Below are 26856 nucleotides of genomic sequence, written 5' to 3'. Positions count from 1 at the left end.
TTATTTGTTTTTATTCTGTTTTGCTCGAGGACTAGCAAAAGCTAAGTGTGGGGGTATTTGATAGGAGCATATTCATGCGACTTAAATGGCTTGTTCTCGTGCATTTACGTTATGTTTCTCTCGTTATTTTAGTCCTTTATGCTTCTTTTGTGTGTTTTCAGGTTCTAAGGGCCTAGGGAGCAAGAAAGTGCATTTTGAGGCCATTTGGAGCATTTTTGGGCATGGATTGGATAGCTTATCCATGGAGCCAAGAGGATGGACGAATTTGAAGGCCTTGTATGCACTTGAAGACACAAAACAATGGCTCTAGCCCAATCAAACACATTATGCCATACAAACCAACCTATTTTAGGCCCATTCTATGTACTTAAACCCTAGCCCTTTAAACTAAGTCATTTATCACTTATCAAACCATTCACTTATCACTCACCACATATCATTCACTTATCACTTAACATATCATTCATTTATTTCACTTCCATACTCCTCTTAATTCCACATGCATTCTCACACATGCACATCATTCACTCACATTTCCACCATTCATTCTTTATTCCTTTCCAAACATCTCACATGCATTTCCACCTTCCTACTTCATCATTTCACCACATTCTCCCTCTTTAACTCACATGCATTCATCATAATTCACAACACAAAACAACTTCATTGTCGTGGGTTCCCATTTCCTTTCCAAACATCTCACATGCATTTCTTCATTATTTCCTAACCCTACATGCATTATTTATTGCATCTTCACATGCATTCACACACACTTTACACATTCAAACCGTGAGCTCCCATTCCTATATGCCATTTTCAGATTTCCACCCACTAACCTAGTCATCAACACATGCACTTCCACCTTTCATCCACAATGATTCATGATTCATTCACTTTGCATCCTTTAAATCACATACTTTTCCATCATTAATTAGCCACTTGCATCTTAAACAAACAACCATATGTTCCCTCCACTACTCCTATAAATACCCTTGCATTCATTCATTCAAGAACATCTCATTCCATTGTAGATACCACAACACAAACACTCCATTCCTTCTCTAGCCGTGAGTTTCTCTCCATTTTCTGCACCATTTTCTCCACCACTCCTCACCTATTTCCATAATTCCCCACTCCATTCCACACTTCCATCCCCCAAACCAATTATCCCTAGACCTTATGCTACAATAAAGAGGAAGAGAAGAGGGCCTAAACGTTCATACAATTCAAGTTTGAGTTGTTGGAATGTTTAGGCGTTTCTTTGATTTCAATGTTTAATTCCAATTCTCTTTGTTTTGTATGAGGAACTAAACCCCCCTTTAGCTAGGGGGGGATTCGAAATATATGTTTATGCTTGCATTTTGATTTGATTACTTCTAATTGCGTTTCATAAGTTGTGGATTCAATTTGTTTAACCGTTTGATTGATAACTTATTTATGTATGTTTATTAAGAATGCGCGCTTAATTTTCATGCATGAATATGACGCTAGAATATAAGTGAGTTTCACCTAATCGTTATGAACTTATATTCACAAGTAGTGGAGGTTGCTTATAAACAATCGCGTTAAACGAATTCTTGGCATAAGTTTCATGCAATCATAGTAACGAATGCCTCGTCAACACTTATAGTTTTCATGATGCTTAATGATTCTTGCTTGTTTCTCTATTATGCAATTCATGTAGGGAACTTGTGAGGAATGCTTTGGGTTGTCGTATGCAATCATCCAATTCATTAACTTAAGGAAAACTTGACGGTTAATTTAAGCGGACCTAATTAACCCGGGGTGTTGAGAATTCATGGTTTATTGAAATGCAATTGGAAATCATTTTATTATGCAAGTGTAACATGTATGGAGATGAACCCCTTAGCTAGCCATACCATCCATTCATTTCCGTCAATTTCATATTTACAATTTGTTTTCTTTACAATCTATCCATTTTAGTTTAAATTCGTCCAAAATCAATCCCCCCATATTTCGTTTAAGTCTTAGTCTTAGTCTTTCTTATTTTTAGTTTTGAATTCTTCGAGTTTAGTATAGCATTTTAGTTTGTGTTTTTAAAAGCATTTTGAGTCTTTTGATTTGTTTTAGTGTTTTAAACTTTAATTTTGTATTCTTTGAGTCTAGTTTAGTGTTTTATATTACGTTTTTACGTTTTTAAGTCAGTTTCCAAGAGATTTGCAATCCCTCCTAATCCCCGGTCCAGAACGATCCCTACTTGCACCTATACTACAATTGACAAAAAGAGGGTTTAATTTGTATGCGTATAATTCCCGCATCAAAATTTTGGCGCCGTTGCCGGGGATTAGCAACTTTGCTAATCCCTTGGTTCTTTTCTTTTTTTTTTTTTGGTTTAGTTGTTTTCGTTTTAGTTTCTAACTTAGTGTTGTTTTCTTTGTTTGTTGTTACTTTTGATATTTGATTTAGTTCTCTTTCTTTGATTTTAGGTACTAGAGAAGTAAGATATGGATTTTGCTAGCATTCAAGCTCAATTGGCAAATCTTACTTCTAAATTGTCGCCGTATGCCGAAAGGACCACAATGCAGAGTGTCCCTACATTTGGTGCTTCATATAGGCAAGGATTTCAAGCCAATCAATGTCCACAAAGAGATTGGAGGGATCATTCAAACTCTATATGGTGGGAAGATCAACAAGTTCAACGTGAAGCATATTGGCAACCATATGAGGAGTTCTATTCAAGACCTATGCAGCCACCACAACTTCATATGCAATATGCTCAATTAAATTCAAGTTCGCCAATAGATTATATTCAAATTCTTAATGAAATAAATTCTTTGGCGCAGGGGTCACAAAATCAAGCCAAGGAGGCTCAACAAGAAGCATATTGGCAACCATATGAGGAGTTCAATACAACACCTATGCAGCCACCACAACCTCCCCCACAACAATTCCAATCAAGTTCAAGTATGTCCATGGATAATGATAAAAATTTTCAATTACTAACCTCTTTGACGCAGGACGAACAAAATCAAGACAAGAAGTTGGGTAAATTGGACGAGCAATTTGGGCAGATTATGGAGTTCATGAAACAAATTCAAGAGCAAAGTGAACTTTCCAACTCAACTATTGAAAACTCGAAGGAAGATTTTGAAATCCATAATGCTATCACTTTGGGAAGTGCTATGGAGGTTGGAGCTGACCTAAAAATGTCCAAACATAGCCTAGAAGTGGATGAAGAGCTGCTAATTGAGGAGGAGGAAGAAGACATGCACACGGCAAGGGTAGAACAACCCTTGCCGCAGCCCCCTAAGCCCTCTAAACCACCCACCACCAGTAAGGACGTCCCAATTCCATGTTATTCTGATGTTATTCCACCCAATGTCCCTTTTCCTAGCAGGTTTTTGATTCCCAACCAAGAAGAGAGTAAAAAGGACATCGTGGAAGCCTTCCCAAAGGTGCAAAATGCTATTCAAATTCTTGGTGCAACACAGCAAGTTTTAGATGGTGTTGAATTCTTCAAAGGACTTTGTACACCAAGAAGAATGATTCAAGAGAAGGTAGTGGCTGGAGAAGATGTAGAAGGCATCAAAGAGGACATATTTGAAACCACAATTCCCAAGGAAGTTGGATTTTATGATACGGGACAAGTCATAACTTTCGAAGGGGTGTTTATTCTGGAGTTCATTTTGGAGCATACAGGTAAGCCGCCTCCCCGAATTTCAATTTTCTTTTATACTAACATGTGGTTAATGATTCAGGCACCCAATCTGGAATTTAAACTATTACCGGATCATTTCAAGTATCACCGCCCATTCAAAGATAAATTCCATGCCGTTTGATTTTATTTATGTAAAAAAAAAAAAATATACAAAAAATATAAAAAAAAAAAAAAAAAAAAAAAAAGATACTAAACATGGAGAAAGGTGGAGCTTCACAAAGTTTGTTTACGTGAAGCCCCACTACGAGGTGCAGAAGCAGAAGGCATAGAAGCAGAAGGCATAGAAGCGGGAGGCATCGGAGCGGAAGCCATCGGAGCGGAAGCCATCGGAGCGGGAGGCATCGGAGCTAGAGCATTCCAGGCCTCAATACTTGGCCAAGCGCTGGATGACCCAGGAAAAAGGTGCCTCTGGAGACAAGCCGCAAGCCTTTGGCGGTCACTGTGAATTCGACCCTCAGATTCTTGCAGCTCATCAAGCTTCCTCTTCATCCCCGACGAATAGTTATTTGCAAGCACATGCAAACTTCTATTCTCGTACTTAAGCTGCTGGATCTCTTGCTTAAGTCTTTCCACCTCCGCCATCAACGATTCCACCTGACGGGAGCGGGCAAGCAGGCGTTGGCCCATGTTGGACACAGAACTCGCACACTGAACACTAAGTGCGAGGGACTCTTGAACGGCCAACTCATCGGACCGTCCTGACAGCAGCCTACTATCTTTTGGTGTGAGGAGGTTCCTAGCTACTATTGTAGCTGTTGTGGCGTCCTGCATCACAGAGTCTTCACCTGAAAGAGGACCGTTAGAAGAAAAGAAAGAAGGGCGCCATACGTTACCTTGACGCGGCGCGCCCGTATCACTGCTAAGGCTCAATTCCAAACTAAGGTTCGATGAGTTTGCCATTTTTTCAAAAGTGTTCAAAGAGAAGGGATGGAGTTAAATTTCAAAGGGCCGGAGTCGATTTTCAAGAATGGGAAATCTTCAGTGTGTGTTTGTTATGGTGATCGATAGCTCAATAAAAAAGCCAAGGCGACGCGTCCACCAATTCAAAAAGCCGGAATTTCCGGCGTAATTTAGGCGACGCTTTCTCGGCTTTTCAGAAGGCGCGTTCAACTTTGTCAAAAGATTTCTTCTTTTCAGACAACACGTGGAGGCCATCATCACAACTACACATCTTTAGCCGACAAGCGCAAAGTTCGGCGACGCTTTCTCTGCTTTTCAGAAGACGCGTGCAGCTTTGTCAAAAGGAGCCGCATCTGCACTACCACGTGTCGTTCAGAAAGCGAAGGGGCGCCTGCTCAGAAATCGAAAGGGCGCTTGCTCAGAAATCGAAGAGGCGTGTTCAGAGATCGATGAGGCGCCATTATTTCAAAAAACCGGATTTGCGGGATCAAAACGTTTGTCGACAAAGGTAAAAAGTACCACCACTTGATATTATCTCTATATATGTCGACCTTCGTCTTTTATGGCAGGGCAAACCTGAAGAAAATGCCCAACTCTCCCTCACCTCTGAGGGCGCACTCCCAGCAAAGCCTTTCGAAATACTCAATTCTTTCTTCTTCCCCAAAGATGATACCAGATGCCTGGAGTACATATGACCCAGGAGGAAGCAGCACAACAAATACATGTGCTGATTCATTCACCGCTTCTTCAAAAGCAAAGGTATCTCATATCATCAAGGTCAAAAGCAAAAGTATCTCATATCATGCTCTTTCCCTGTCTTTTTCTTTGTCCTTGTTCTTACTCGCATGGCAAAGTAAAAAAAGCAATCAGCCGGCACTTGGAGTCAGTCTTCCGATCTGGAGCCAACTGCCTGGGATCTATTCCTGATTGCTTACCTAGCGTTGCTCTCGAGTAGTCATCTTCAACGGTTGATACACTTCCGGAGAAGGGACCACTTCTGCAAAGGGGAGCGAGTAAGGCAAGTGAAAATGATACATTGAAGCATGTGGAGACAAACATAGGCTGAGTTATCCTCCAACCCTTTTCAATACGAATTGGAAAGATTGAACAAAGAAACAGACCAAAAGGGTATGCTCAGACCTTCGGGGGAGACCAAATGAACCATCCTGCTGCCCAGTTCAAGAAGTAGCACAAAGGAAAATCAACGATGGGCAGAAACTAGTTCAAGAGTAAGCCTGTGGAATCACAAAGATCAAAAGCCTCAATGCAATTACCAAGGAGAAGATGGAATTTACACTCTATAACCAGATTTGCGTCTCTAAACTCTTCTCTTTGTTAATTACATTATGCCATGTTTAGTATGTTTAAGTGCTTTTTGTGTATTTACTTATGCTTTGTGTGAATCTATGCTTAAAACATTGAGGACAATGTTTGATTTAAGTGTGGGGGGGTAACTAAGTATATTTGATGCAAATTCGTTGGATTTTATCACCTATCACTTCACATGTTGTTTCTCACTGTTTTAAAACTGTTTTAGTGTGTTTTGTCTTAAAAATTCGAAAATCCCATAAAAATTTGAAAAATTGTTTTGAAAAACCCAAAAAGAGTTGTTTTAAAGTTGTTTTTGTGTGTGTGTTTGTGTCTTAGGATACCTTCCAACACAATGATAAGGATTTGGTTTGTAATTGCATGACTGTTAAAAAGAGTTATTAACATAGAGAAAAGTTTGATTTACTCTTGGTATATGCTTGGTTATGGTTATAATGTATAACTTCACATGCAATCATAAAAGAAAATTTAGTTTTTGTAACATGCCTGAAGGAAGGAACTCAAACAAATGCTACAACCCTGAGAGACTTGAGCCTATAACGTTCTTTGGAGAGTATAATCTGTGATTTCTTGTTTTCTAAAATCGTTGCATGATCTCATTATTCTTTGCTTGGTTACTACTTAGAAGGCGTTTCATCATATAGTTCCAAATGCTAGAACTCATGCCCATTTCATTCAAAGCATGTTATTGATTTGCATAACATATATCAAGATGAAGTTGTGTAGTTGCCACCATAGCCAAATAGCCTCGCTTCCCATATTTCGTATATGTTGTAAGTTTTACCCCCGTTGAGCCATGTTAACCCATGTTCTTTGTTAACCCACTTTATCTTCACCTAACCTAGAATATGACCGTCCTTACCCTTGTTCTTAAAAGATAGTGAGTATGACTTAATTGAATTCCTTTTGAGTTACATTATGAAAGAAAATAAGTGTGGGGGAGAGAATGTTTAAGTGTTTTTGTTTTGAGATTCAAAAGAAAAAAAAAAAAAAAAAAAAAAAAAAAAAAAAAAGAGAAAAGAATAAGTGATTGAAGAAAGGTTCCAAAACACCAATTCTGGGCGTAAATTGTCTAAATTCTCCCTTTTTGTTCAAAAGTTGAGTTTTCATTCAAAAGTGAATTCTAAGTTGATTAAAATGCTTTGCTCACTATTTCTTTAAGAACCTTTGTTTCCCATATCCCTTCTTTATCCACATACCCCAAGCCCCGTTACAACCCTTGACTTCTATCTTGAGTGTTGTGTATTTCAATTTGTGAAGTTTGAACTTGGTATGAGCTTATGGTGCCACTGGTTCTCGCGTCTAAGTAGTAGCATTCCATTCATGAGATCATATCTAAACTTGATTATTAACTCCAGAATTTGCGTTCTTTGTGATACATATATGTGAGTGTCGTTTTCATGTTTACATCAATCTTCTCACATATGACTAGATTAGGGTGTGTAGTTAGAAAATCTGAGTAAAAATTGAGTGCATATCTTGAAAGGAATTGAGCAAATTCTCTAAGGCATGTTACTACATTCAAAACATGGTTTTAAATGCTTAATTGTGAACTAGTATATGGTGACTATGATTAAGAATGTACTTAAATGTGAAGATGACTAAAATCTGTGAGAATGATGATTTTTAACTTGTCATGTGCATTGGAAATCCCTAAGACGGTTGTTGGAAGGTTTAGGTTGTGTTTTACGTGTTTAGTGTCGTTTTGTTTATTTGTTTTTATTCTGTTTTGCTCGAGGACTAGCAAAAGCTAAGTGTGGGGGTATTTGATAGGAGCATATTCATGCGACTTAAATGGCTTGTTCTCGTGCATTTACGTTATGTTTCTCTCGTTATTTTAGTCCTTTATGCTTCTTTTGTGTGTTTTCAGGTTCTAAGGGCCTAGGGAGCAAGAAAGTGCATTTTGAGGCCATTTGGAGCATTTTTGGGCATGGATTGGATAGCTTATCCATGGAGCCAAGAGGATGGACGAATTTGAAGGCCTTGTATGCACTTGAAGACACAAAACAATGGCTCTAGCCCAATCAAACACATTATGCCATACAAACCAACCTATTTTAGGCCCATTCTATGTACTTAAACCCTAGCCCTTTAAACTAATTCATTTATCACTTATCAAACCATTCACTTATCACTCACCACATATCATTCACTTATCACTTAACATATCATTCATTTATTTCACTTCCATACTCCTCTTAATTCCACATGCATTCTCACACATGCACATCATTCACTCACATTTCCACCATTCATTCTTTATTCCTTTCCAAACATCTCACATGCATTTCCACCTTCCTACTTCATCATTTCACCACATTCTCCCTCTTTAACTCACATGCATTCATCATAATTCACAACACAAAACAACTTCATTGTCGTGGGTTCCCATTTCCTTTCCAAACATCTCACATGCATTTCTTCATTATTTCCTAACCCTACATGCATTATTTATTGCATCTTCACATGCATTCACACACACTTTACACATTCAAACCGTGAGCTCCCATTCCTATATGCCATTTTCAGATTTCCACCCACTAACCTAGTCATCAACACATGCACTTCCACCTTTCATCCACAATGATTCATGATTCATTCACTTTGCATCCTTTAAATCACATACTTTTCCATCATTAATTAGCCACTTGCATCTTAAACAAACAACCATATGTTCCCTCCACTACTCCTATAAATACCCTTGCATTCATTCATTCAAGAACATCTCATTCCATTGTAGATACCACAACACAAACACTCCATTCCTTCTCTAGCCGTGAGTTTCTCTCCATTTTCTGCACCATTTTCTCCACCACTCCTCACCTATTTCCATAATTCCCCACTCCATTCCACACTTCCATCCCCCAAACCAATTATCCCTAGACCTTATGCTACAATAAAGAGGAAGAGAAGAGGGCCTAAACGTTCATACAATTCAAGTTTGAGTTGTTGGAATGTTTAGGCGTTTCTTTGATTTCAATGTTTAATTCCAATTCTCTTTGTTTTGTATGAGGAACTAAACCCCCCTTTAGCTAGGGGGGGATTCGAAATATATGTTTATGCTTGCATTTTGATTTGATTACTTCTAATTGCGTTTCATAAGTTGTGGATTCAATTTGTTTAACCGTTTGATTGATAACTTATTTATGTATGTTTATTAAGAATGCGCGCTTAATTTTCATGCATGAATATGACGCTAGAATATAAGTGAGTTTCACCTAATCGTTATGAACTTATATTCACAAGTAGTGGAGGTTGCTTATAAACAATCGCGTTAAACGAATTCTTGGCATAAGTTTCATGCAATCATAGTAACGAATGCCTCGTCAACACTTATAGTTTTCATGATGCTTAATGATTCTTGCTTGTTTCTCTATTATGCAATTCATGTAGGGAACTTGTGAGGAATGCTTTGGGTTGTCGTATGCAATCATCCAATTCATTAACTTAAGGAAAACTTGACGGTTAATTTAAGCGGACCTAATTAACCCGGGGTGTTGAGAATTCATGGTTTATTGAAATGCAATTGGAAATCATTTTATTATGCAAGTGTAACATGTATGGAGATGAACCCCTTAGCTAGCCATACCATCCATTCATTTCCGTCAATTTCATATTTACAATTTGTTTTCTTTACAATCTATCCATTTTAGTTTAAATTCGTCCAAAATCAATCCCCCCATATTTCGTTTAAGTCTTAGTCTTAGTCTTTCTTATTTTTAGTTTTGAATTCTTCGAGTTTAGTATAGCATTTTAGTTTGTGTTTTTAAAAGCATTTTGAGTCTTTTGATTTGTTTTAGTGTTTTAAACTTTAATTTTGTATTCTTTGAGTCTAGTTTAGTGTTTTATATTACGTTTTTACGTTTTTAAGTCAGTTTCCAAGAGATTTGCAATCCCTCCTAATCCCCGGTCCAGAACGATCCCTACTTGCACCTATACTACAATTGACAAAAAGAGGGTTTAATTTGTATGCGTATAATTCCCGCATCAATTACTAATTTAAAAAAAAAATTATGTAACTTACATGTAAATTATTAAATACATTAATGTCAGGGACTTCAATAAAATGTAAAAACTAATAAGGTCTTAGTCAATAAACATTAGTAACCAGGGACCGGATATTAATTTGTCTTTTTTTTTTTTTGTAAGGATGATTTATATATAATTTTCTCAAAAAATAGACGGTTTTGATAATTAAAATACACTATGAAATAGGCACACAAAATATGTATTAAAAATTTTATAAAAAAATTATGTCATAAATCTGCTCCATAGATATTCATCCTTTCACATAATGGTTTTCGACTAAGCTTACATTAGTTTTTTATTCTTGACCTTTTGACCATTAGACTTATTATCATGATTATACACGTAGGTTCATGAAATGCATTTAGCATAATGTTGCAACGTAATATTGCACCGAAACATAACTAACATGAAATGCATTTAGCATAATGTTGCACCGAAACATAACTAATATGAAATCTAAAGATGACAAGGGATAATTGAAAGTTTGACAAACTTCCTTTCTTTTTCAAACCGGCCGTGCACAATTTCACTCAAAAATGATAAATACATATTTTTGTTTAATTATGGTGATTGATTTTATTTGATTTATTCAATTCAATGACCATAAATAAAGAGGAATGTGTGAGGAGCTAAAAATGGTAATAAATTTTTTCTTGGCGTTAATGAATCACACGATAGCGGTCAAGGAGAGGCTGAAATGTCTCTATAACTTTTCTCGAACTCTTAAAAAGTTGGCTGTTATAGCGAAGCCACTAATTAACTGATCCCCTTTTTAATAAAAAGAAAAAGTGACATCACTAATCACTTCCATACGTGCACAGAAAATTTTATATCCAATAAAATAATCGTTTATTTCAAGCCCAAGGATAGGAAGGGATTTGAATTTCATCCGGATCCAAATTGTGGGGATCCTAGGGATCATCATATCTTAATCATTTATTATGTATCGTGCAGTAAAAAATTATTTGATTTTTTTATTTAAAATTAAACACAAATAGTACTTGACGAAAATTGATCGTACGATGTATGATGAACGGCTAGAATGTAGAATCTCTAGGATCCCCACAAAATAGATCCGGATAGGAAGCCCTTCATCAACTGCTTTTCGCAGAGAAAAAACACTAAGAATTGGGGTTGATGGAGGGACCATTCGGTTAATGGTTTTCTTGCCTATAAAAATTCGATGGTGTCTTTCTCTCCCTTCTTTTTATGTTATTTCTTAGTATCCATTTTCTCCTACTTTGGCTCATATACAAATATAGATCCTTCTCTTTTCAGACGTTTTTTTACTACTAAATGTTTCTTTCCTAACTTTTCTTTTTTGGTTTTTATTCGTACTTGTATTCATTTCATGCATGTTGCAAGCTCACACATACAACTGCTACGATTTGAACATTTAATCGAAAATTAATGGCAATTGATAGAAAAATAAATTATTGTTAGACAGTGGAATATGAGATCGTTCATGGTACTACAAATTCACGTGTTATACTTATTTTTTGGTACTTACATTAAGAGAAGAACTTTATAAACCTGTAATGCTAAGATTTTCTTTCTTGACATGAATTCATACCCCCAATACACACACACACACACACACTAATTCCATGCATAGTACCCATCAACCATGGCCTTATTGTGCACTGGATGTTCACATATATTGCTTATAATGAGTTAAACATAAAAGAAGAGAAATTGGAAGTTTCCCTTCTTCCTACAAGCTAGTGAAGCATACATGAGGACCATAATATATATATTTAGACCAAATTATAAATCTTTACTTTGTTCTTTCTTGTAATTTGATTCACCTAATGGTAATACCGGAAGACAGTATTATGATTACGAAAAATTTCTCAGATTGAGAAATACAAATTAAATTATTTTATTGAGAATAAGGCCAAATTAATTTTTCTTTTTCCAAATGATTAAACTTGTCTTATCAATATTTTTCTCCCTTTAGACGGCTGTAGAGCGTATAGATTTGATAGATGAGATTTATGAAAAATCTTTTTATTGTTATTGGAATCAATATAAGTTTATACTAAGTGTGTGTGAATACATATATATGGATTAGGCTTCATGATACATGCTTTTAACACACATTTTGTAAGGTTCACTTTGTAATAAACTCAAGGATCCGTCTATATTTTAGTACATCATTCATAGATCATCATTGCAAAAAATTATCCTAAACTATGTAAAACATTCATTTGTAGTGAAGAAAATTTACGAATACAGTTCTATTAAATAAGAAACACTAAATTTAATCCAACGGTCATATGTTTTTGAATTTTGGTAATTTTTGGTCGACATGATCTCTGAGGTAAGTTATGAAAGATAGACATTGGATCGTTGAAGTACATTACGGAGTGAACCTCACAAAAACATATATAAAAAATGTGTATTCCTGAATTTTAACCCTATATGTCTGTGTGTGTAACGGACTTGGATCCTCTCCTGAGCCCAAGGAGAGGATCCTCCTGACCAAAACATTTAGACCGTTGGATGAAAATCCAACGGTTACAAACAGGGAGTCCCTTTAAAGTTATAATAATTATAGCCGTTGGATTGTCATCCAACGGTCCAAGTGCTTTGGTCAAGAGGATCCTCTCCTTGGGCTCAGGAGAGGATCCAAATCCGTGTGTAACAGCATGCATGGTGTAATAATCCTACGAAAAAAAAATTCTTTATTTTTTTATGGCAAGCGTATAGATTTTGTTGATGAGACCACCTCTGACAAATCTTGTTGGATCAATAATGGACCTTATTGTTATTCTGAGACTAAAAAAATTAGGGTTCCATCCAATTTTCCAACTCCAGAACACGTGTGCCAAGAGCCAATGACAAAATGTCTGGGGTCCACATGTGCAATTCCAAAGAAACCTTCTCTCACTATCGTATACATTATACACTGATATTCTCGATCAGCAATTCAGCGTATGACGATGGGAAGCCATTTTATATGCTTGTTGATCACTTTCTTGGTTGGCTAAAGTTTTCGGAAAAATATAAACTGTGAACCCATTTTCAAGAGAGATCCCGCTCCACTATTCACTGAGCAGGATTTATAGCATCATTATATATCGATAATACCATTGTATAGTCTGTATAGTGATCCTTGCTTACATAGCACCGTAAACAGTAAAGTAAAATCTCTGATGAGAAGCTGGTCCTACGTATATAGACTCCATTTATACAATTCCATATGAAAAGCTTATATATAAACAAATAACAACCCACCCTTCTCTCTCTCTCTCTCTCTCTCTCTCTCTCTCATGCCAAAACCAGAACTGGCAAAACAAATAAATAAATTGCACTAAGGGAGGTTGTAACATGGCACTAACAAAACCAGAAAGCATGATGCATGCAGCAGCGAATGGCACTACAATCCTATAGCTAGTGCGTTATATTAAACCAGCAGGGCCAAGTTCATGTCATGTGCCTCCCTTTATATTTGTTGCCATTACATTTCAATATCTCAGATTCCTCCACCGCTCTTTGGTTCTGAATATATTGGATCGGATCTCAAATCTAAAAGATATTGCGATCCAGATCCAAACCACTTTTCTCATATTTCCATCAATTATTTGTGAGCTAGTATATTCACATGAACAACTTATGAATTATCTATAAATATATACAAGGTTTTTCCTTAAAACTCATTGTTCTTAATTAATTATTTGCTTGCATGCAGAATGAAAATATATATATATATATATATATATATATATGTGTGTGTGTGTGTGTGTGTGTGTGTGTCTGTATGTGTATGTATTATAATCATCCTTTCATATAATGGTTTTCGACTAAGCTCTAGTGTCACATTATATTTTTATCCTTGACTTTTTGATCATTAGACATATTATCATGATTGAACTTCCTTTCTTTTTCAATCTAATGATGACAATAAAATTTCTAGAAGAGAAAAGAAAATGAATGATTGAAAGTTTGACAAACTCCCTTTCTTATTCAAGCGGCAGTGCACAATTTCACTCGAAAATAATAAATACATGCCCTTTTTGATCTTTTACACACTTCTATTTAATTACGATGATTTATTCAATTCGATGATCAAAAACAAAAAAAAATGTGTGAAGAGCAAAAAATATTGTGTAAATATATCTCTTTTTCACTACTAAACCAATTACTGCAAAGTGAAAAAGTGACATCACTTCCATTCGTACACAGCAAATTTTTGTATCCTACCAAATAATCCTTCATTTCTAACTAGATAGGAAGCCTTTGCTTTTCACAGAGAAAATATCACAATAGAAGTGGGGTTGACGGAGGGACCATTCAGTTAATGGTTTTCTTGCCTATAACCCTTCAATGGTATCCTTCTCTCCCTTTTTTTAATGTCCCTTTTCTTGCTCATATACAAATATATATCTTTCTCTTTTTAGACCTTTTTTTAGGAAAAGAATCCTCTCCGGATCCCTTCCTTATAATCCACCAAATAAATCAAGAGATCCATGCCATTGAAATTTGATCAAACTGCTGAAGTTAATATAACTTTTAAGGTGGGCCCATGTTTGTAGTCATTGGATCAAATTTCAACGGTACAAATCCCCTGATTTGGTGGATTAGGAGGAAGGGATCAAGAGAGGATGCCTTTCCCTTTTTTTACTACCAAATGTTCTTTCCTAACTCTTCTTTTGCTTTTTAATCGTACTTGTATTCATTTCATGCATGTTGCAAGCTCACACATACAACTATTACGATTTGAACTTTTAATCGAAAATTAATGGCAATTGATAGAGGATAAACTATTGTGTGATAGTGAAATTATAAACTCGTAGTTCATGATTCATGTGTTATCACACGGGTACTAATTATACAATGTGCCGGTATTCTAATAATGCTAAGATTTGCTCTCATGACATGGATTCATACTCCCAACATATGTATATACTAATTCCATGCATAGTACCCATCAACTATGGTCTTAGAGTGCATAAGATGTTCGTGTATATTGCTTATAATGAGTTAAACGTAAAAGGAGAGAAATTGGAAGTTTCCCAAATTCCTACAAGTGAAGCACACATGAGGACCATAATATTAATATATATATATATATATATATATATATATGTGAAGTGTACAATATCAGGGATGATTGATAAAAATAAATAAATAAAATAAATATCAGGGATGATTTTGATTTCATGTAATGTAAGGTGTACAATAACTTAGAGAAAGTGAATGACAATTTACAGTTGAAGTGTCCCAAGAATCTCTAATCAAATCAAAAGAGTATTTGTTATAAAAATTATGTCCAACCTTGAAAGGTCTATATCTGTAAATATTTGTATATGGACCATGCATGGCTAGCTACAAGCAATTATTATTAACTATATTCTTGAACTGTACCATTATACATGCTCAATTTCTGTTAATTTAAAGAGAGAATAATATGCACAATAATTTATTTATGGAAAGAGAGACAAAGGAATCAAATTATCACCACCCATTAATCCCAAGAAATAACCAAACATATGTAACTAAAATACACTAATAATTTTAAACTCCAATGGAACCCGTGACACAGCAATAATGCAACATTATTGATTAAGCAAAGCTCCATTTGTTTTCTGTAGGTAATTTGGTTTTGATTTGTGCCTAAATACTAAATTAATTACTTAAAAACTCTGAGTTGGCGTGACATTGTTCCTTCCAAATGAGGCCGGCCACCATTCCTTTCTTTGTTTTTCTTTTAATCCTTTCCAGCAAAGACCCTCCCGACAGCATATTTGCAGTTTATTAAAATGGTTAAAAAACTAATTTTTTTTAACCATTTTAATTTAGACATATTCCTCAATATTTCATGTGCACTTCACTATTCCATGTGCTTTTACAAAATTACTATATATTCTCCCATGCTGTTTGTACGAAATAATCTCTCAAGATCCCTGAAATTCAAGTAAATTCCCTTTAAATAAATAAATAATGTACTTTCTTTTAATTTTATTTCCTAATTAACCAAAACCCACTTGACCTTTTCTAATCAATATTTAAACCAAATTATAGATCTTTTCTCCGATCTTTCTTTTTTACTGCTCATATGCAGCAGTCCTGCTCCTTTATATATCTGCTATTAGAGACACGAGTTTACATATTTGATGAAGTCATTAATTCAACAAAAAACATGGGTTTAAATTTTAAATAAATAAATAAACGAAATTTAAACAAAAACTCAGTTTTCCTTTCGTAATCTTGTTCAATATTCAGACTAAATTCTAGATCTTTATTTCTTTTACTGCTACATACTTGTTGAAGCCCTTTCTTTCTTTTGATACAAGCGATATATAGGTTAGTAAATCGAACATGAGACTTCAAATACATTAGTAAATGTTTTTATCCACTTAGCCGTAAAATCTGTTGTTACTTTATGAAGTTATTAATTCCACCAAGAATGTGTTTCCTCAATTGAATAGGAACATGATACTCATCAGCTTTCAGCTCCTTCAATCACCACAAAATTTGCTGCAATTGAGCAAGCTATCAAATTAATTAGATATGGCTGGCTCAGCAAATATCGCTGACCACTAAAATTGCTGGACCACAATTTTGGGACCTGGCTTATTTAAGAAAGATGTTGTCCTCTTGATTAACAATTTCCAGAGCTAAATACATCTAGCTGGTTTTGATCACTGAGCTATCAAAGTCTGAAAACTCTGAACAGTGTTGTTGAATAACGGGAGATTCTTACATGTGATCGGAGATATCGCCTTCTTTTTATTTCACTCATGTAGAATAAGCGAGATTGAGAGAGGAGATACATCCTCGGCTACACCCGAGTTTTTATCCTTGATAAGAGTCAAGGGCTGATTTTACTCTTCAGTGTATCAATCAGTCCCCCTAAAAGCATGTCTGTTTTTATCCAACTAATTAATGCTTGGACATGGGATGAAAACAAATGCCTCAAAAGAGGAAACAAAATAGTTTAACTGTCAAAATGAGCAGTAAAAAAGGGCAATTTTTCTTTCGTGACATTCAGCAACATCAATGTGAGTTCTGACCGTACTTACACCCGGTAAAAGTAAGTTACTTGTGTACACAAAATAACAATGAAAAGTAGGCGAAAAACTTCCGTATGATATGTATGTTATTGTAGCAGTATTCAAAATCAATCATATATTTTTATGTATTTAAATTTCTCATATGATACATGATTGATTTGAGAAACCGTCACACTGACACTCCGTTAGTCTAACCCATTTCAAAAATAAACACACTTACATAAATAAAACCGAAAGTCCCCCATCTGCATCACCATCCCTAAAATTAACAACAATATTAATTAATAGAATAATGAAGTAGCGCTTGGAGCCAGATCTTCTGCTATTTTCTTCTATAAACAATACATGGGGTTCCTCCCTCTACAATCCCAAAACAGATGACCTGCTGTTCTCTCTCTCTCCCTCTCTCTCTTCTTTCTTCTCTCTTCTCTCACCAGCAATGCCTGCAACTCTAAGGAATCTCTTGCCTTCTCCCAATTTCTTCTCCATCGCCTTACTTCTTTCAATAAACTCTCTCTTCTTCTTTTCATCTTGTTACTCCATTGATGAACAAGGCCAAGCTCTTCTATCATGGAGGAACAGCTTAAACGGCTCCACGGACGCATTGAGATCGTGGAATCCTTCCGACACAAGTCCATGCAGCTGGTTCGGGGTTCGCTGCAGCTCCAACGGACAAGTGGAGGAGATAACGTTGAAGGCATTGGAATTGCAAGGTCCATTGCCTTCGAACTTTCAACTTCTCAAGTCCTTAAAGACCCTTGTCCTCTCTTCGACGAATCTCACTGGCACGATCCCAAAAGAGTTTGGAGAGTATCACGAGCTTAGGATCGTTGATCTCAGTGACAATTCTCTCTCTGGTGAAATCCCAGAAGAAATATGCAGCCTAAACAAGCTGCAAACTTTATCTCTCAATACGAATCTTTTTGAAGGCAAAATCCCTTCCGGCATCGGAAATCTTTCGCGCCTTGTGTATCTTACACTCTATGACAATCAACTCAGCGGCGAAATTCCTAAGAGTATTGGAGAATTGAGAAAGCTAGAAGTCTTCAGAGCAGGAGGGAACAAGAATCTCAACGGTGAGATACCTTGGGAGATTGGAAACTGCACCAACTTGGTCATGTTAGGCCTTGCTGAAACCGGCATTACCGGAAGCCTTCCCACGTCGATCGGAATGCTCAAAAGACTCCAAACAATAGCCTTGTACACATCTCTGCTGTCTGGTCCAATCCCTGAAGAAATCGGAAACTGCAGCGAGCTGCAGAACCTGTACTTGTATCAGAACTCCATCACCGGTCCAATCCCAAAGCGAATTGGAGAGCTCGGGAAGCTTCAGAGTCTGTTGCTGTGGCAGAACAGCTTGGTGGGTTCAATCCCAAATGAGCTTGGAAGCTGCAGAGAGCTCACAGTCATGGACTTCTCAGAAAACCTTCTGACAGGACAAATACCAAAAAGCTTTGGTGAGCTTTCGAATCTTCAAGAGCTTCAGCTCAGTGTCAATCAGTTATCAGGTACTATACCTTCTGAAATCTCAAACTGCACTGCTCTGACTCAATTGGAAGTTGACAACAACGACATCTCGGGGGAGATTCCTGCTCTCATTGGCAACCTCAAGGGCTTAACTCTATTTTTCGCATGGCAAAATAGGCTTACGGGCAACATTCCTGAGAGTCTCTCAGACTGTCAGGATCTTCAGGCTCTTGATCTTTCTTACAACAACCTATTCGGTTCAATACCAAGAAATCTTTTCGGATTACAAAATCTCACCAAGATTCTGCTGCTTTCCAATGATTTATCTGGCTTTATACCGCCGGATATAGGAAACTGCACAAACCTGTACAGGTTAAGGTTGAATCGTAACCGGCTGGCAGGTACTGTTCCATCCGAGATTGGCAACTTGGAGAGCTTGAATTTCGTTGATTTGAGCAACAACCGCCTCGTTGGAGCAATCCCTCCATCGATATCAGGATGTCAGAACCTTGAGTTTCTTGATCTCCATTCGAATGGGATCGCCGGCTCTGTCCCTGACACTCTGCCTAAAAGCCTGCAGTTTGTTGACATCTCCGATAATAGGCTCACCGGTCAGCTTCCTCCCAGCATTGGATCATTAACCGAACTGACAAAACTCAATCTTGGGAAGAATCAGCTCTCTGGCAGCATCCCAGCTGAGATCCTTTCTTGCAGTAGGCTTCAATTGCTAGACATTGGCAACAATGGCTTCTCAGGTGAAATTCCAAAGCAACTTGGTCAAATTCCTTCACTCGAAATATCCCTCAACCTAAGCTGCAACCTATTTTCGGGTGAAATCCCGTCTGAGTTCTCTAGTCTTACCAAGCTAGGAATCCTTGACATCTCCCACAACAAGCTCTCCGGAAACTTGAACACTCTCACAAACCTTCAAAACCTTGTTTCCCTCAATGTCTCTTTCAATAACTTATCCGGCGAATTGCCTAACACCCCATTCTTTCGGAAGCTCCCTCTTAGTGACCTTGCTGCAAACACAGGTCTCTACATCTCTGGCGGAGTCACAAGTCCAGCTGATAGGATGGGATCAAAGCACAATAGATCAGTTATGAAGCTGATCACATCGGTTTTCATTTGTGTCAGTGCAGTTCTTCTCCTGCTTGCAGTATACACCCTAGTCCGTGCGCGAATAGCTAGCAATATTCTCAGGGAAGATGGCGGCTGGGAAATAACCTTGTACCAGAAGCTCGATTTCTCTATAGATGACATTGTCAGGAATTTGACATCATCGAATGTGATTGGCACGGGAAGCTCTGGGGTTGTATACAGGGTGACAATTCCAAATGGAGAAACGCTAGCAGTGAAGAAGATGTGGTCATCAGAAGAGTCAGGAGCATTCAATTCCGAAATTCAGACGCTCGGATCAATCAGGCACAAGAACATCATCCGGCTCTTGGGTTGGGGTTCAAACCGAAACCTGAAAATTCTGTTCTATGATTACCTTCCCAGCGGAAGCTTGAGCTCTCTTCTACATGGTTACGGGAAAGGAGGAGCAGATTGGGAGGCTAGATACGATATTGTTTTAGGCGTGGCTCATGCACTTGCGTACTTGCACCATGACTGTGTGCCGGCTATTCTGCATGGTGATGTGAAAGCCATGAATGTTCTGTTGGGTCCTGGCCATGAGCCTTATCTTGCTGACTTTGGATTAGCTAGGATTGTGAACAGCAATGGTGGTGATGAATTTTCGAAAACAAGTCATCGGCCTCAATTGGCTGGTTCGTATGGATACATGGCTCCTGGTAATGTTTACTTTCAACGAAGTTTAGTTAGTTCCTAATCTTCTTACCAAATTTTTTCCATTAAATTGCTAACTATTGTTTTTCGTGTTTTCATTTTCGGTGATTACAGAGCATGCATCAATGCAAAGTATCACTGAGAAGAGTGATGTCTACAGTTTTGGCGTTGTTCTTTTAGAGGTACTAACAGGAAGGCATCCGTTAGACCCAACTCTGCCCGGAGGTGCACATTTAGTTCAGTGGATTCGGGACCACTTAGCGTGCAAGAGAGATCCCATTGACATTCTCGATCAAAAGCTCAGGGGAAGATCGGATCCTGCAATGCACGAAATGCTGCAGACACTAGCTGTGTCATTTCTCTGTGTCAGCAACCGTGCTGATGAACGCCCGATGATGAAGGATGTCGTTGCAATGCTCAAGGAAATTCGACATGTAGACTGCGCAAGGCCGGAACCGGAGTTGTTAAAGGGAGGAGGTTTGCAAGCAATTCTGGCATCCCTTCCTGCTAGGAAGGGAGTGTCACAAGGCTCACAAGGCTCTTCTAACTACTCCTTTGCCTTCTCTGAAGATTCAAGGTCTCAATGAGAAGCTAAAGTGCTTCGTAGTTCATCTACTAATGTTCATATATTTAGGGGGAATCAAAATCCCATAGAGCAAGGAAGAATATTAGAGCATTTTTAGTGTAATTTTCAATTTTTTTTTTCATTATTTGTGGTTAGATTGAAATAATTAATTGCCTCCCCACTAGAACGGCGTTTAAGGGAGACTAGCTTAACTGTCTTTCAAGAGGACTTACATCAAGCAGGGAAATCAAGGGGCCTGCGTGCCCAAACCAATCCCACAATGCGACGTGAGGAAGTTAAAACACATGATGACGTCTGACAAGTTCCTCTTGTGATTAGGAGTGAGACTAAATTCAGGGCATGTATGTAGAAGTTTAAACAATGATTGGTATTTTTGGATTTATGCAATTAGAATTTAATGCAAGGAGAAAGGAAATGAGATTCCACGCCATATTTTTCTTTCCAGCCAAGCTCTCACATGGTCCCCCATCCCCACTCCACATCACGTCCATGTGCTTATCTGAAAAACAAGATTTTCCAGCAAATAAATCTACTAATCTTGGATTAGAAGACTTGGTATGTCGTGATCGGAAGCACATGTAGAAAAAAGCAGGACCATTATACCTCTACATACACACACACACACACACACACACACACACTTGGATTAGAAGACTTGGTATGTTGTGATCGGAAGCACATGTAGAAAAAAGCAGGACCATTATACCTCTACACACACACACACACACACGTGTATATATATATAATACACAAAACCAGGTAAACTGTTCCATAACATTACAGCTGCACATGGATTTGAATCCACTTTTTGAGCATATTGTAGAGGTCTACGTTTATGACCGGTTTGGAAGTGCTTTTTTTAGAATGGTTAAAAGTAGAGGTGAAAATTTTTACCAAATTACCGTACCAACCGCCTTACCAACCGTACCATACTAAATTATTACTAAAAATTTGTACCAATTGGTAATGGTACGGTATTTGTACTGTATCATATTTTTCGATACGGTACTGGTATCCAAAAGCAGTACCGGTGGTATACCATACCTACCAATATTATTAATATTATATTATGTATTTATTCATATAATTATTTGAGGCAAAATTAATAATAATTATTGTAGAAGTGTAAAAAATGTAAAATAAAATAAAATATATATATATATATATATACACACACACACAATCACTCATAGTGACAAACTTTACAACTTTCATGAAGAGGTTAGCTTCAAAATCCAACACTATAATCCAAAAACCTTAAATTTATATTTAACCGTCAATTGTCATTTATGCTTTATTTTTCTTATTGAATTTCATTTTTTAAATTTTCTTTTTTGAAAACATGATCATCTGGCGGATGTAAGAAGATGAATGGTTCAGATCTTTGATATCACGTTTCGATATTTACGGTTAACTGAAATATGAGTTGATGTCATATAGTTTGTAGTAACTTTATAAACATCAAGCAATATTTTTACGAACCGTAAAACTCTGAACATAATATCAACGATCCAAACCGTTCATCTTCCTACATCCTCTAATAGATCATGTTTTCAAAAAAGAAAATCTGAAGAAAAAAAAAATTGATGAGAAAAATGAAGTGTAAATGTAAACAACAATCAACGGTTAAATTTTGATCTATGATTTATATGATTATAATGGCCAATTTCAAAGTTAAGCTCTTCACGAAAGTTGTAAAGCTTGTCATTACAAGCGTTTATATATTTTTTCTATATTTTTTACATTTCTACATTAATTAAAAAATATTAGATTTTGGACAAATTAAGTGACGTAAAACCGAGTGGCAATTACCATTAGCATACCATACCAACCAAACTATTTGGTATACCGATATTCGGTATACCAAAAATTTAGTACGGTAATGGTAATAGATTTTACCGTACCAAATATTTGGTATGGTAATTGGTACATAGGTTTTGGTACGGTAATGTACCAAAACCACCCCTAGCTAGAAGTACTTTCACTTTCATGTTTGACCGTAAAAGTTAGAAGTGCTCATGGTTGTAAGTGCAGAAGCACTTGCAAGTGTTTATTGGAGAAGCACTTAAGAAGTGTTTCCTAAGGAAGCACTTCCAAGTGTTTTCTTCTAATAAATCCACTTTAAGCACTATCGCTTATGAGCAGAACAGTTTTCTATAGGAGCATTTCAAACGTGCCCTTACATACTTTCTTAAGAGGTACAAAAACAGCCAAAAGTGTGGAAACAAATAGAACGGTTCAAATTTTTGGATTTAGGAACACAAACAACTGAGTTTCTTTATTCACAATACATGAAGACATGAGATTTTCTGATTTCAGCCGAAAAATGGTGGTACCCTATCAAAAGACAGCTAAGTAGTGCCCACTTCTGGGTTGTCTACTACCTATGTTGTCAGTAAGGTAGTCCTCACCCCGATGCCAGGCTAGGCTAACGCAATATATGTCCGACACTGACAACGGTTAGACCCCAAACTGAGTGTTTTCTGGCCACAGCAGCAAGTGACATTATAGACCAAAACCCTATCCATACTACACAACTAACATTCCAGTTGAGGGTTATGGACAGTACCGTTTTGTTCTTATGTGTCACGGAAAAGATAGAACCTCATTGTGCTCTAGGGTGGCTACTCAGATTCTAACTTCTTTAATATGAAGCTGATGACACCCCAGCTGAATCCGCGATACTGAAGCCAACGAACAATCCTCGATTTCCTCGTTTCTTTAGGCACTTCTTGACCCCGGAGCCACTGCTTTGAGGCTTGAACAACTAAATTATCCATTGAGAGCTTCGACAGGCCATGAATTAACTCCTCATCCTCATCTGGTTTTCCCTCCTCAAAAACCAGTTTAATTGCCTTCTCAGCATCAACATTACTCACTCCCTTGTTAAAAAGTGCCTAAACCAACAATAACGCTTTTTGTTACACATAATCACACATTTTACCCTTGCTAATATGAATAGTGGACTCTAGCAATTACGCTTGCTTATTGGTCTGATTAGATTTTTAAAATAAAGACTCCAACAAGGGCCGACTACCTAGTGCAATATGAACATGACTACTCTTGCTTAAATGGGACAGCTCTAATAAAAAAAAACGAGGTTTAACATGTCAATCTGGGTCCTTCAACATATGAATCTAAAATACTCATCTCAGTCTAGGACAATTCTCTTCATACAGAAATAGTGGCTTACTTGCTTTATTCGCCTTGGTCCCCAACTTAAGGAAGACCATCTGGAACGAGAAAATGCTTCCGCATACAAGCTATCATTGATTAGGCCTCTACAACAAATTTCAAAGTCAAAATCACTGAAGATGTCATATCATATATAACGAAATGAAATTTTGGAACTTCACTTATGTAAATGAAAAAATAACTCCAGAAAACATAAACACATAATTAGAGATCAGTACAATTGAAAAATCAATTATATGGTGGTACCAGTCATTCAATAACGACTGGTTCAAAGAAAAAAAAAAAAAGATGGGAAGGGATATCCAGGTACATAGAAAGCCCCTGCGGTGTTACACATGCCATTTGTTCAGATGTTCTTTTCTTTTACACAGTTTATACTCCATTTGTCACTACAATTGACATTATTGACATGATTTTGACAATAACGATTGATATGATTGCTAGCAAGAAAAATGATTTAACTATGGTCTAGAAGACTTTCGGGCCACTTGGTTTTCATATAATTGGTGCTTCCAGATTTCTATAATGCTTTTTTTTTGTGTGTGTGCTTCTTTTCAGTGGTAGCCGAACCAGTCTTACAACTTGCATTGCCTGTAAGCACCAGTTTCTAAGATCATTGTGACATAGTTACCCATGTATGCAAAGTTTTCAAACAAAGGTTGTTTGCAGAAAAAATGGCTGATGAGGAGCTCTTAAAAAAGGACATTCTTGTAACTAGAAAATACCTGCTGATGAAGTCATCTATCACTGCCTCGACGGTACCTAGAGGAAAATTCTTTCCACATAACTTCTTTCTCAGTTCAACTGCCGTGAAAGCCCTACAAAGGAAAAGAACTACATAAAAAAAATTTCTTCTTCATTCACACTTCACAGATAAACACCCTTATTTCAAACTGTTATAGCATCTTAAGTCCAGGGATACATGTCCTCAAGCACTGTTATAGAAACTTCACAAAATCATGTAACTCGGAAGTATCCCTGCCCTTTAACATTCTAGCACACTACACCACGTACTGATATACATTGCACGCATATCAAACAGAGCTATGAAGTTGCGGAAACACTACACCACATACTGATATACAACGCAGACATATCAAACAGGGCTATGAAGTGGTGGAAATTTTTAACCTGGTTGCAAGTAATTTTATTGCCACTTGCTCAGCATCATGCTTTATACCTTGCACTACACCTTGCTCAGGACAATTTTTCTCTTCAAGGATATTTAACTCTTCGAAAACCTCCTCAGGCTCCTCAATGAGTTCATAGCCTATTGCCCCTAAAATACGATCATTCCGATCTTCCAGCTCTGGAGATTCCAAAATGTTTTGAAGCAAATGGGGCTTGAGTTTTGTGCATAAACAAAGCCCGAAATGAAACTTCACAACTAAACACAAACAATAACAAGAAGCTACAATTGCTAGGCGAAGGGGCATTCATAGATGTAAATCCAATCATAAAATCGCTGTATGTTATGCAATTAATTTACTCTATTCACTTGAGTTAGACAAATAACGTACCTTTCTGAACGTCATTAAACAATGAGTTACCATATTCAATTTGATTCCGATTCTTTTTTTGAGAACTCTGTTGATTCTGATCCTGAGGCTTCTCATTCAGTACCCTATTTTTATGCACACCTCTTCCCCAATGTTTAACGTCACTCTTCAGTGCGCTCACATCCGAAAATTCAGGAAACTCTTTTTCTTTAGAACCCTTTACTTCAAAAACCTCTTCAGGCTCTTCCATGAGTTCATAGCCTACAGCCCCCGAAAGATGATTCATCTGATCTTTCAAATCTGGAGCTGCTATAATGTTTTTCAAGAAAATTGTTTGAGTTTATTGCATAAACAAATCCCAAACAAAACATGACAACTGAAGAAACACGAACAATTTCCAGGTGAAAGAGCATGTATTGATGCAATCATACATCTATGTCTGGATGTTACACAACAAATTTTTTTATTTTCACTTGAGTTAAAGAACAGAATACCTTTCTGAGCATCACTAAACGATGAATTACTATATCGATTTTGATTCTGATTTTGAGGCTTCTCATTGAAGTCCAGGCTTTTACGCACCCTTCTTCCACTCTGTTTAACCTCCGGAAATTCACGGAACTCTTTCTCTTCAGAACCCTTTTTCTGTGGAGAACTTTCCAATTTCTTAACTTTCGAAGAATTTTTCGGAATGTACCTAACTGGAGCCGAGGAACTGTAATCTCTGTTCTGCAAGCATGTGATGGCACATTTCCTCCTATCCCAACAAATGACAAACTTAGTAATACAATACAAACTGTCAATGACCATTAGCTGAGTTTCTAAGCTTAATTTTCTGTTTGGTTCCTGAGAAAACAGATAGGAAAATCACAAATGCAGATATTTGGATGCTACGGGCTGAGAATCAACAACCCAAGTCACACAACTGTTACCCAATTTGGGATTTGTTTTTCAAAAGTTTTAAACTTCACACTACTTAACAAATTTATCTCAAAAAATACAGAAACATTCAAAAGATGGAAAATTTTAAAGCAACCTTCTTTCCTTTTCCTTCATTTTCTCGGGAACCAAACACACCAAAGACGGAAACATTTGGAAAGTGAAGAAATTTCTCACCAGGTCAGGGGGAGCAGCCGACAGGGAAACTGAAATTGGGTTTTGAAGCAGAGGATTCCCGCGTGAATTGTCATAATTGTGAATTTTCAGAGACGAAGAATGATAAACCCTAATTTTTTAATTTGTCAGCCATAGCCTTGTTGAACAAACTCTTTGGCGCTCTTATCAAAAACTACGAAATTACCCTCGCTCGGAGGTCTTATTTATTCCTGTATAAAAAGATACTCCATAATCTAAATTGTAGAG

General features: G+C 37.0%; 2 protein-coding genes across 3 annotated transcripts; one reads left to right on the top strand and one right to left on the bottom strand.

The window, feature by feature from the left end:
• The first annotated feature begins 17101 nt into the window (after window positions 1-17101).
• On the top strand, window positions 17102-21230 carry LOC137716542 (Leucine-rich repeat receptor-like protein kinase family protein). The gene is made up of 2 exons (XM_068455996.2): window positions 17102-20219; window positions 20329-21230. Exons 1-2 carry the CDS (start codon window positions 17396-17398, stop codon window positions 20799-20801), a joined length of 3297 nt encoding a protein of 1098 aa, XP_068312097.2. The 5' UTR covers window positions 17102-17395; the 3' UTR covers window positions 20802-21230.
• Window positions 21231-23017: 1787 nt separating this feature from the next.
• LOC137716543 (regulatory protein RecX family protein) lies at window positions 23018-26792 on the bottom strand. 2 transcript variants are annotated; one of them, XM_088691699.1, is made up of 7 exons: window positions 26611-26792; window positions 25989-26251; window positions 25516-25803; window positions 25127-25382; window positions 24721-24813; window positions 23994-24081; window positions 23018-23697 (listed from the first exon to the last, which is right to left on the bottom strand). In XM_088691699.1, the coding sequence occupies exons 1-7, from the start codon at window positions 26682-26684 to the stop codon at window positions 23425-23427; spliced, it is 1335 nt and encodes a 444-aa protein (XP_088547825.1). In that variant the 5' UTR covers window positions 26685-26792; the 3' UTR covers window positions 23018-23424. The 2 variants fall into 2 exon arrangements, with proteins under 2 accessions (XP_088547825.1, XP_068312100.2); XM_068455999.2 differs by having other exon boundaries at window positions 25127-25304; window positions 26611-26790.
• Between the last annotated feature and the right edge of the window lie 64 nt (window positions 26793-26856).

This window comes from Pyrus communis, chromosome 3 (assembly GCF_041283825.1).
Source record: "Pyrus communis isolate YQ-2024b chromosome 3, ASM4128382v1, whole genome shotgun sequence".
NCBI classification, from domain to species: Eukaryota; Viridiplantae; Streptophyta; class Magnoliopsida; order Rosales; family Rosaceae; genus Pyrus; species Pyrus communis.
This window is presented reverse-complemented; position numbering and strand designations above follow the sequence as displayed.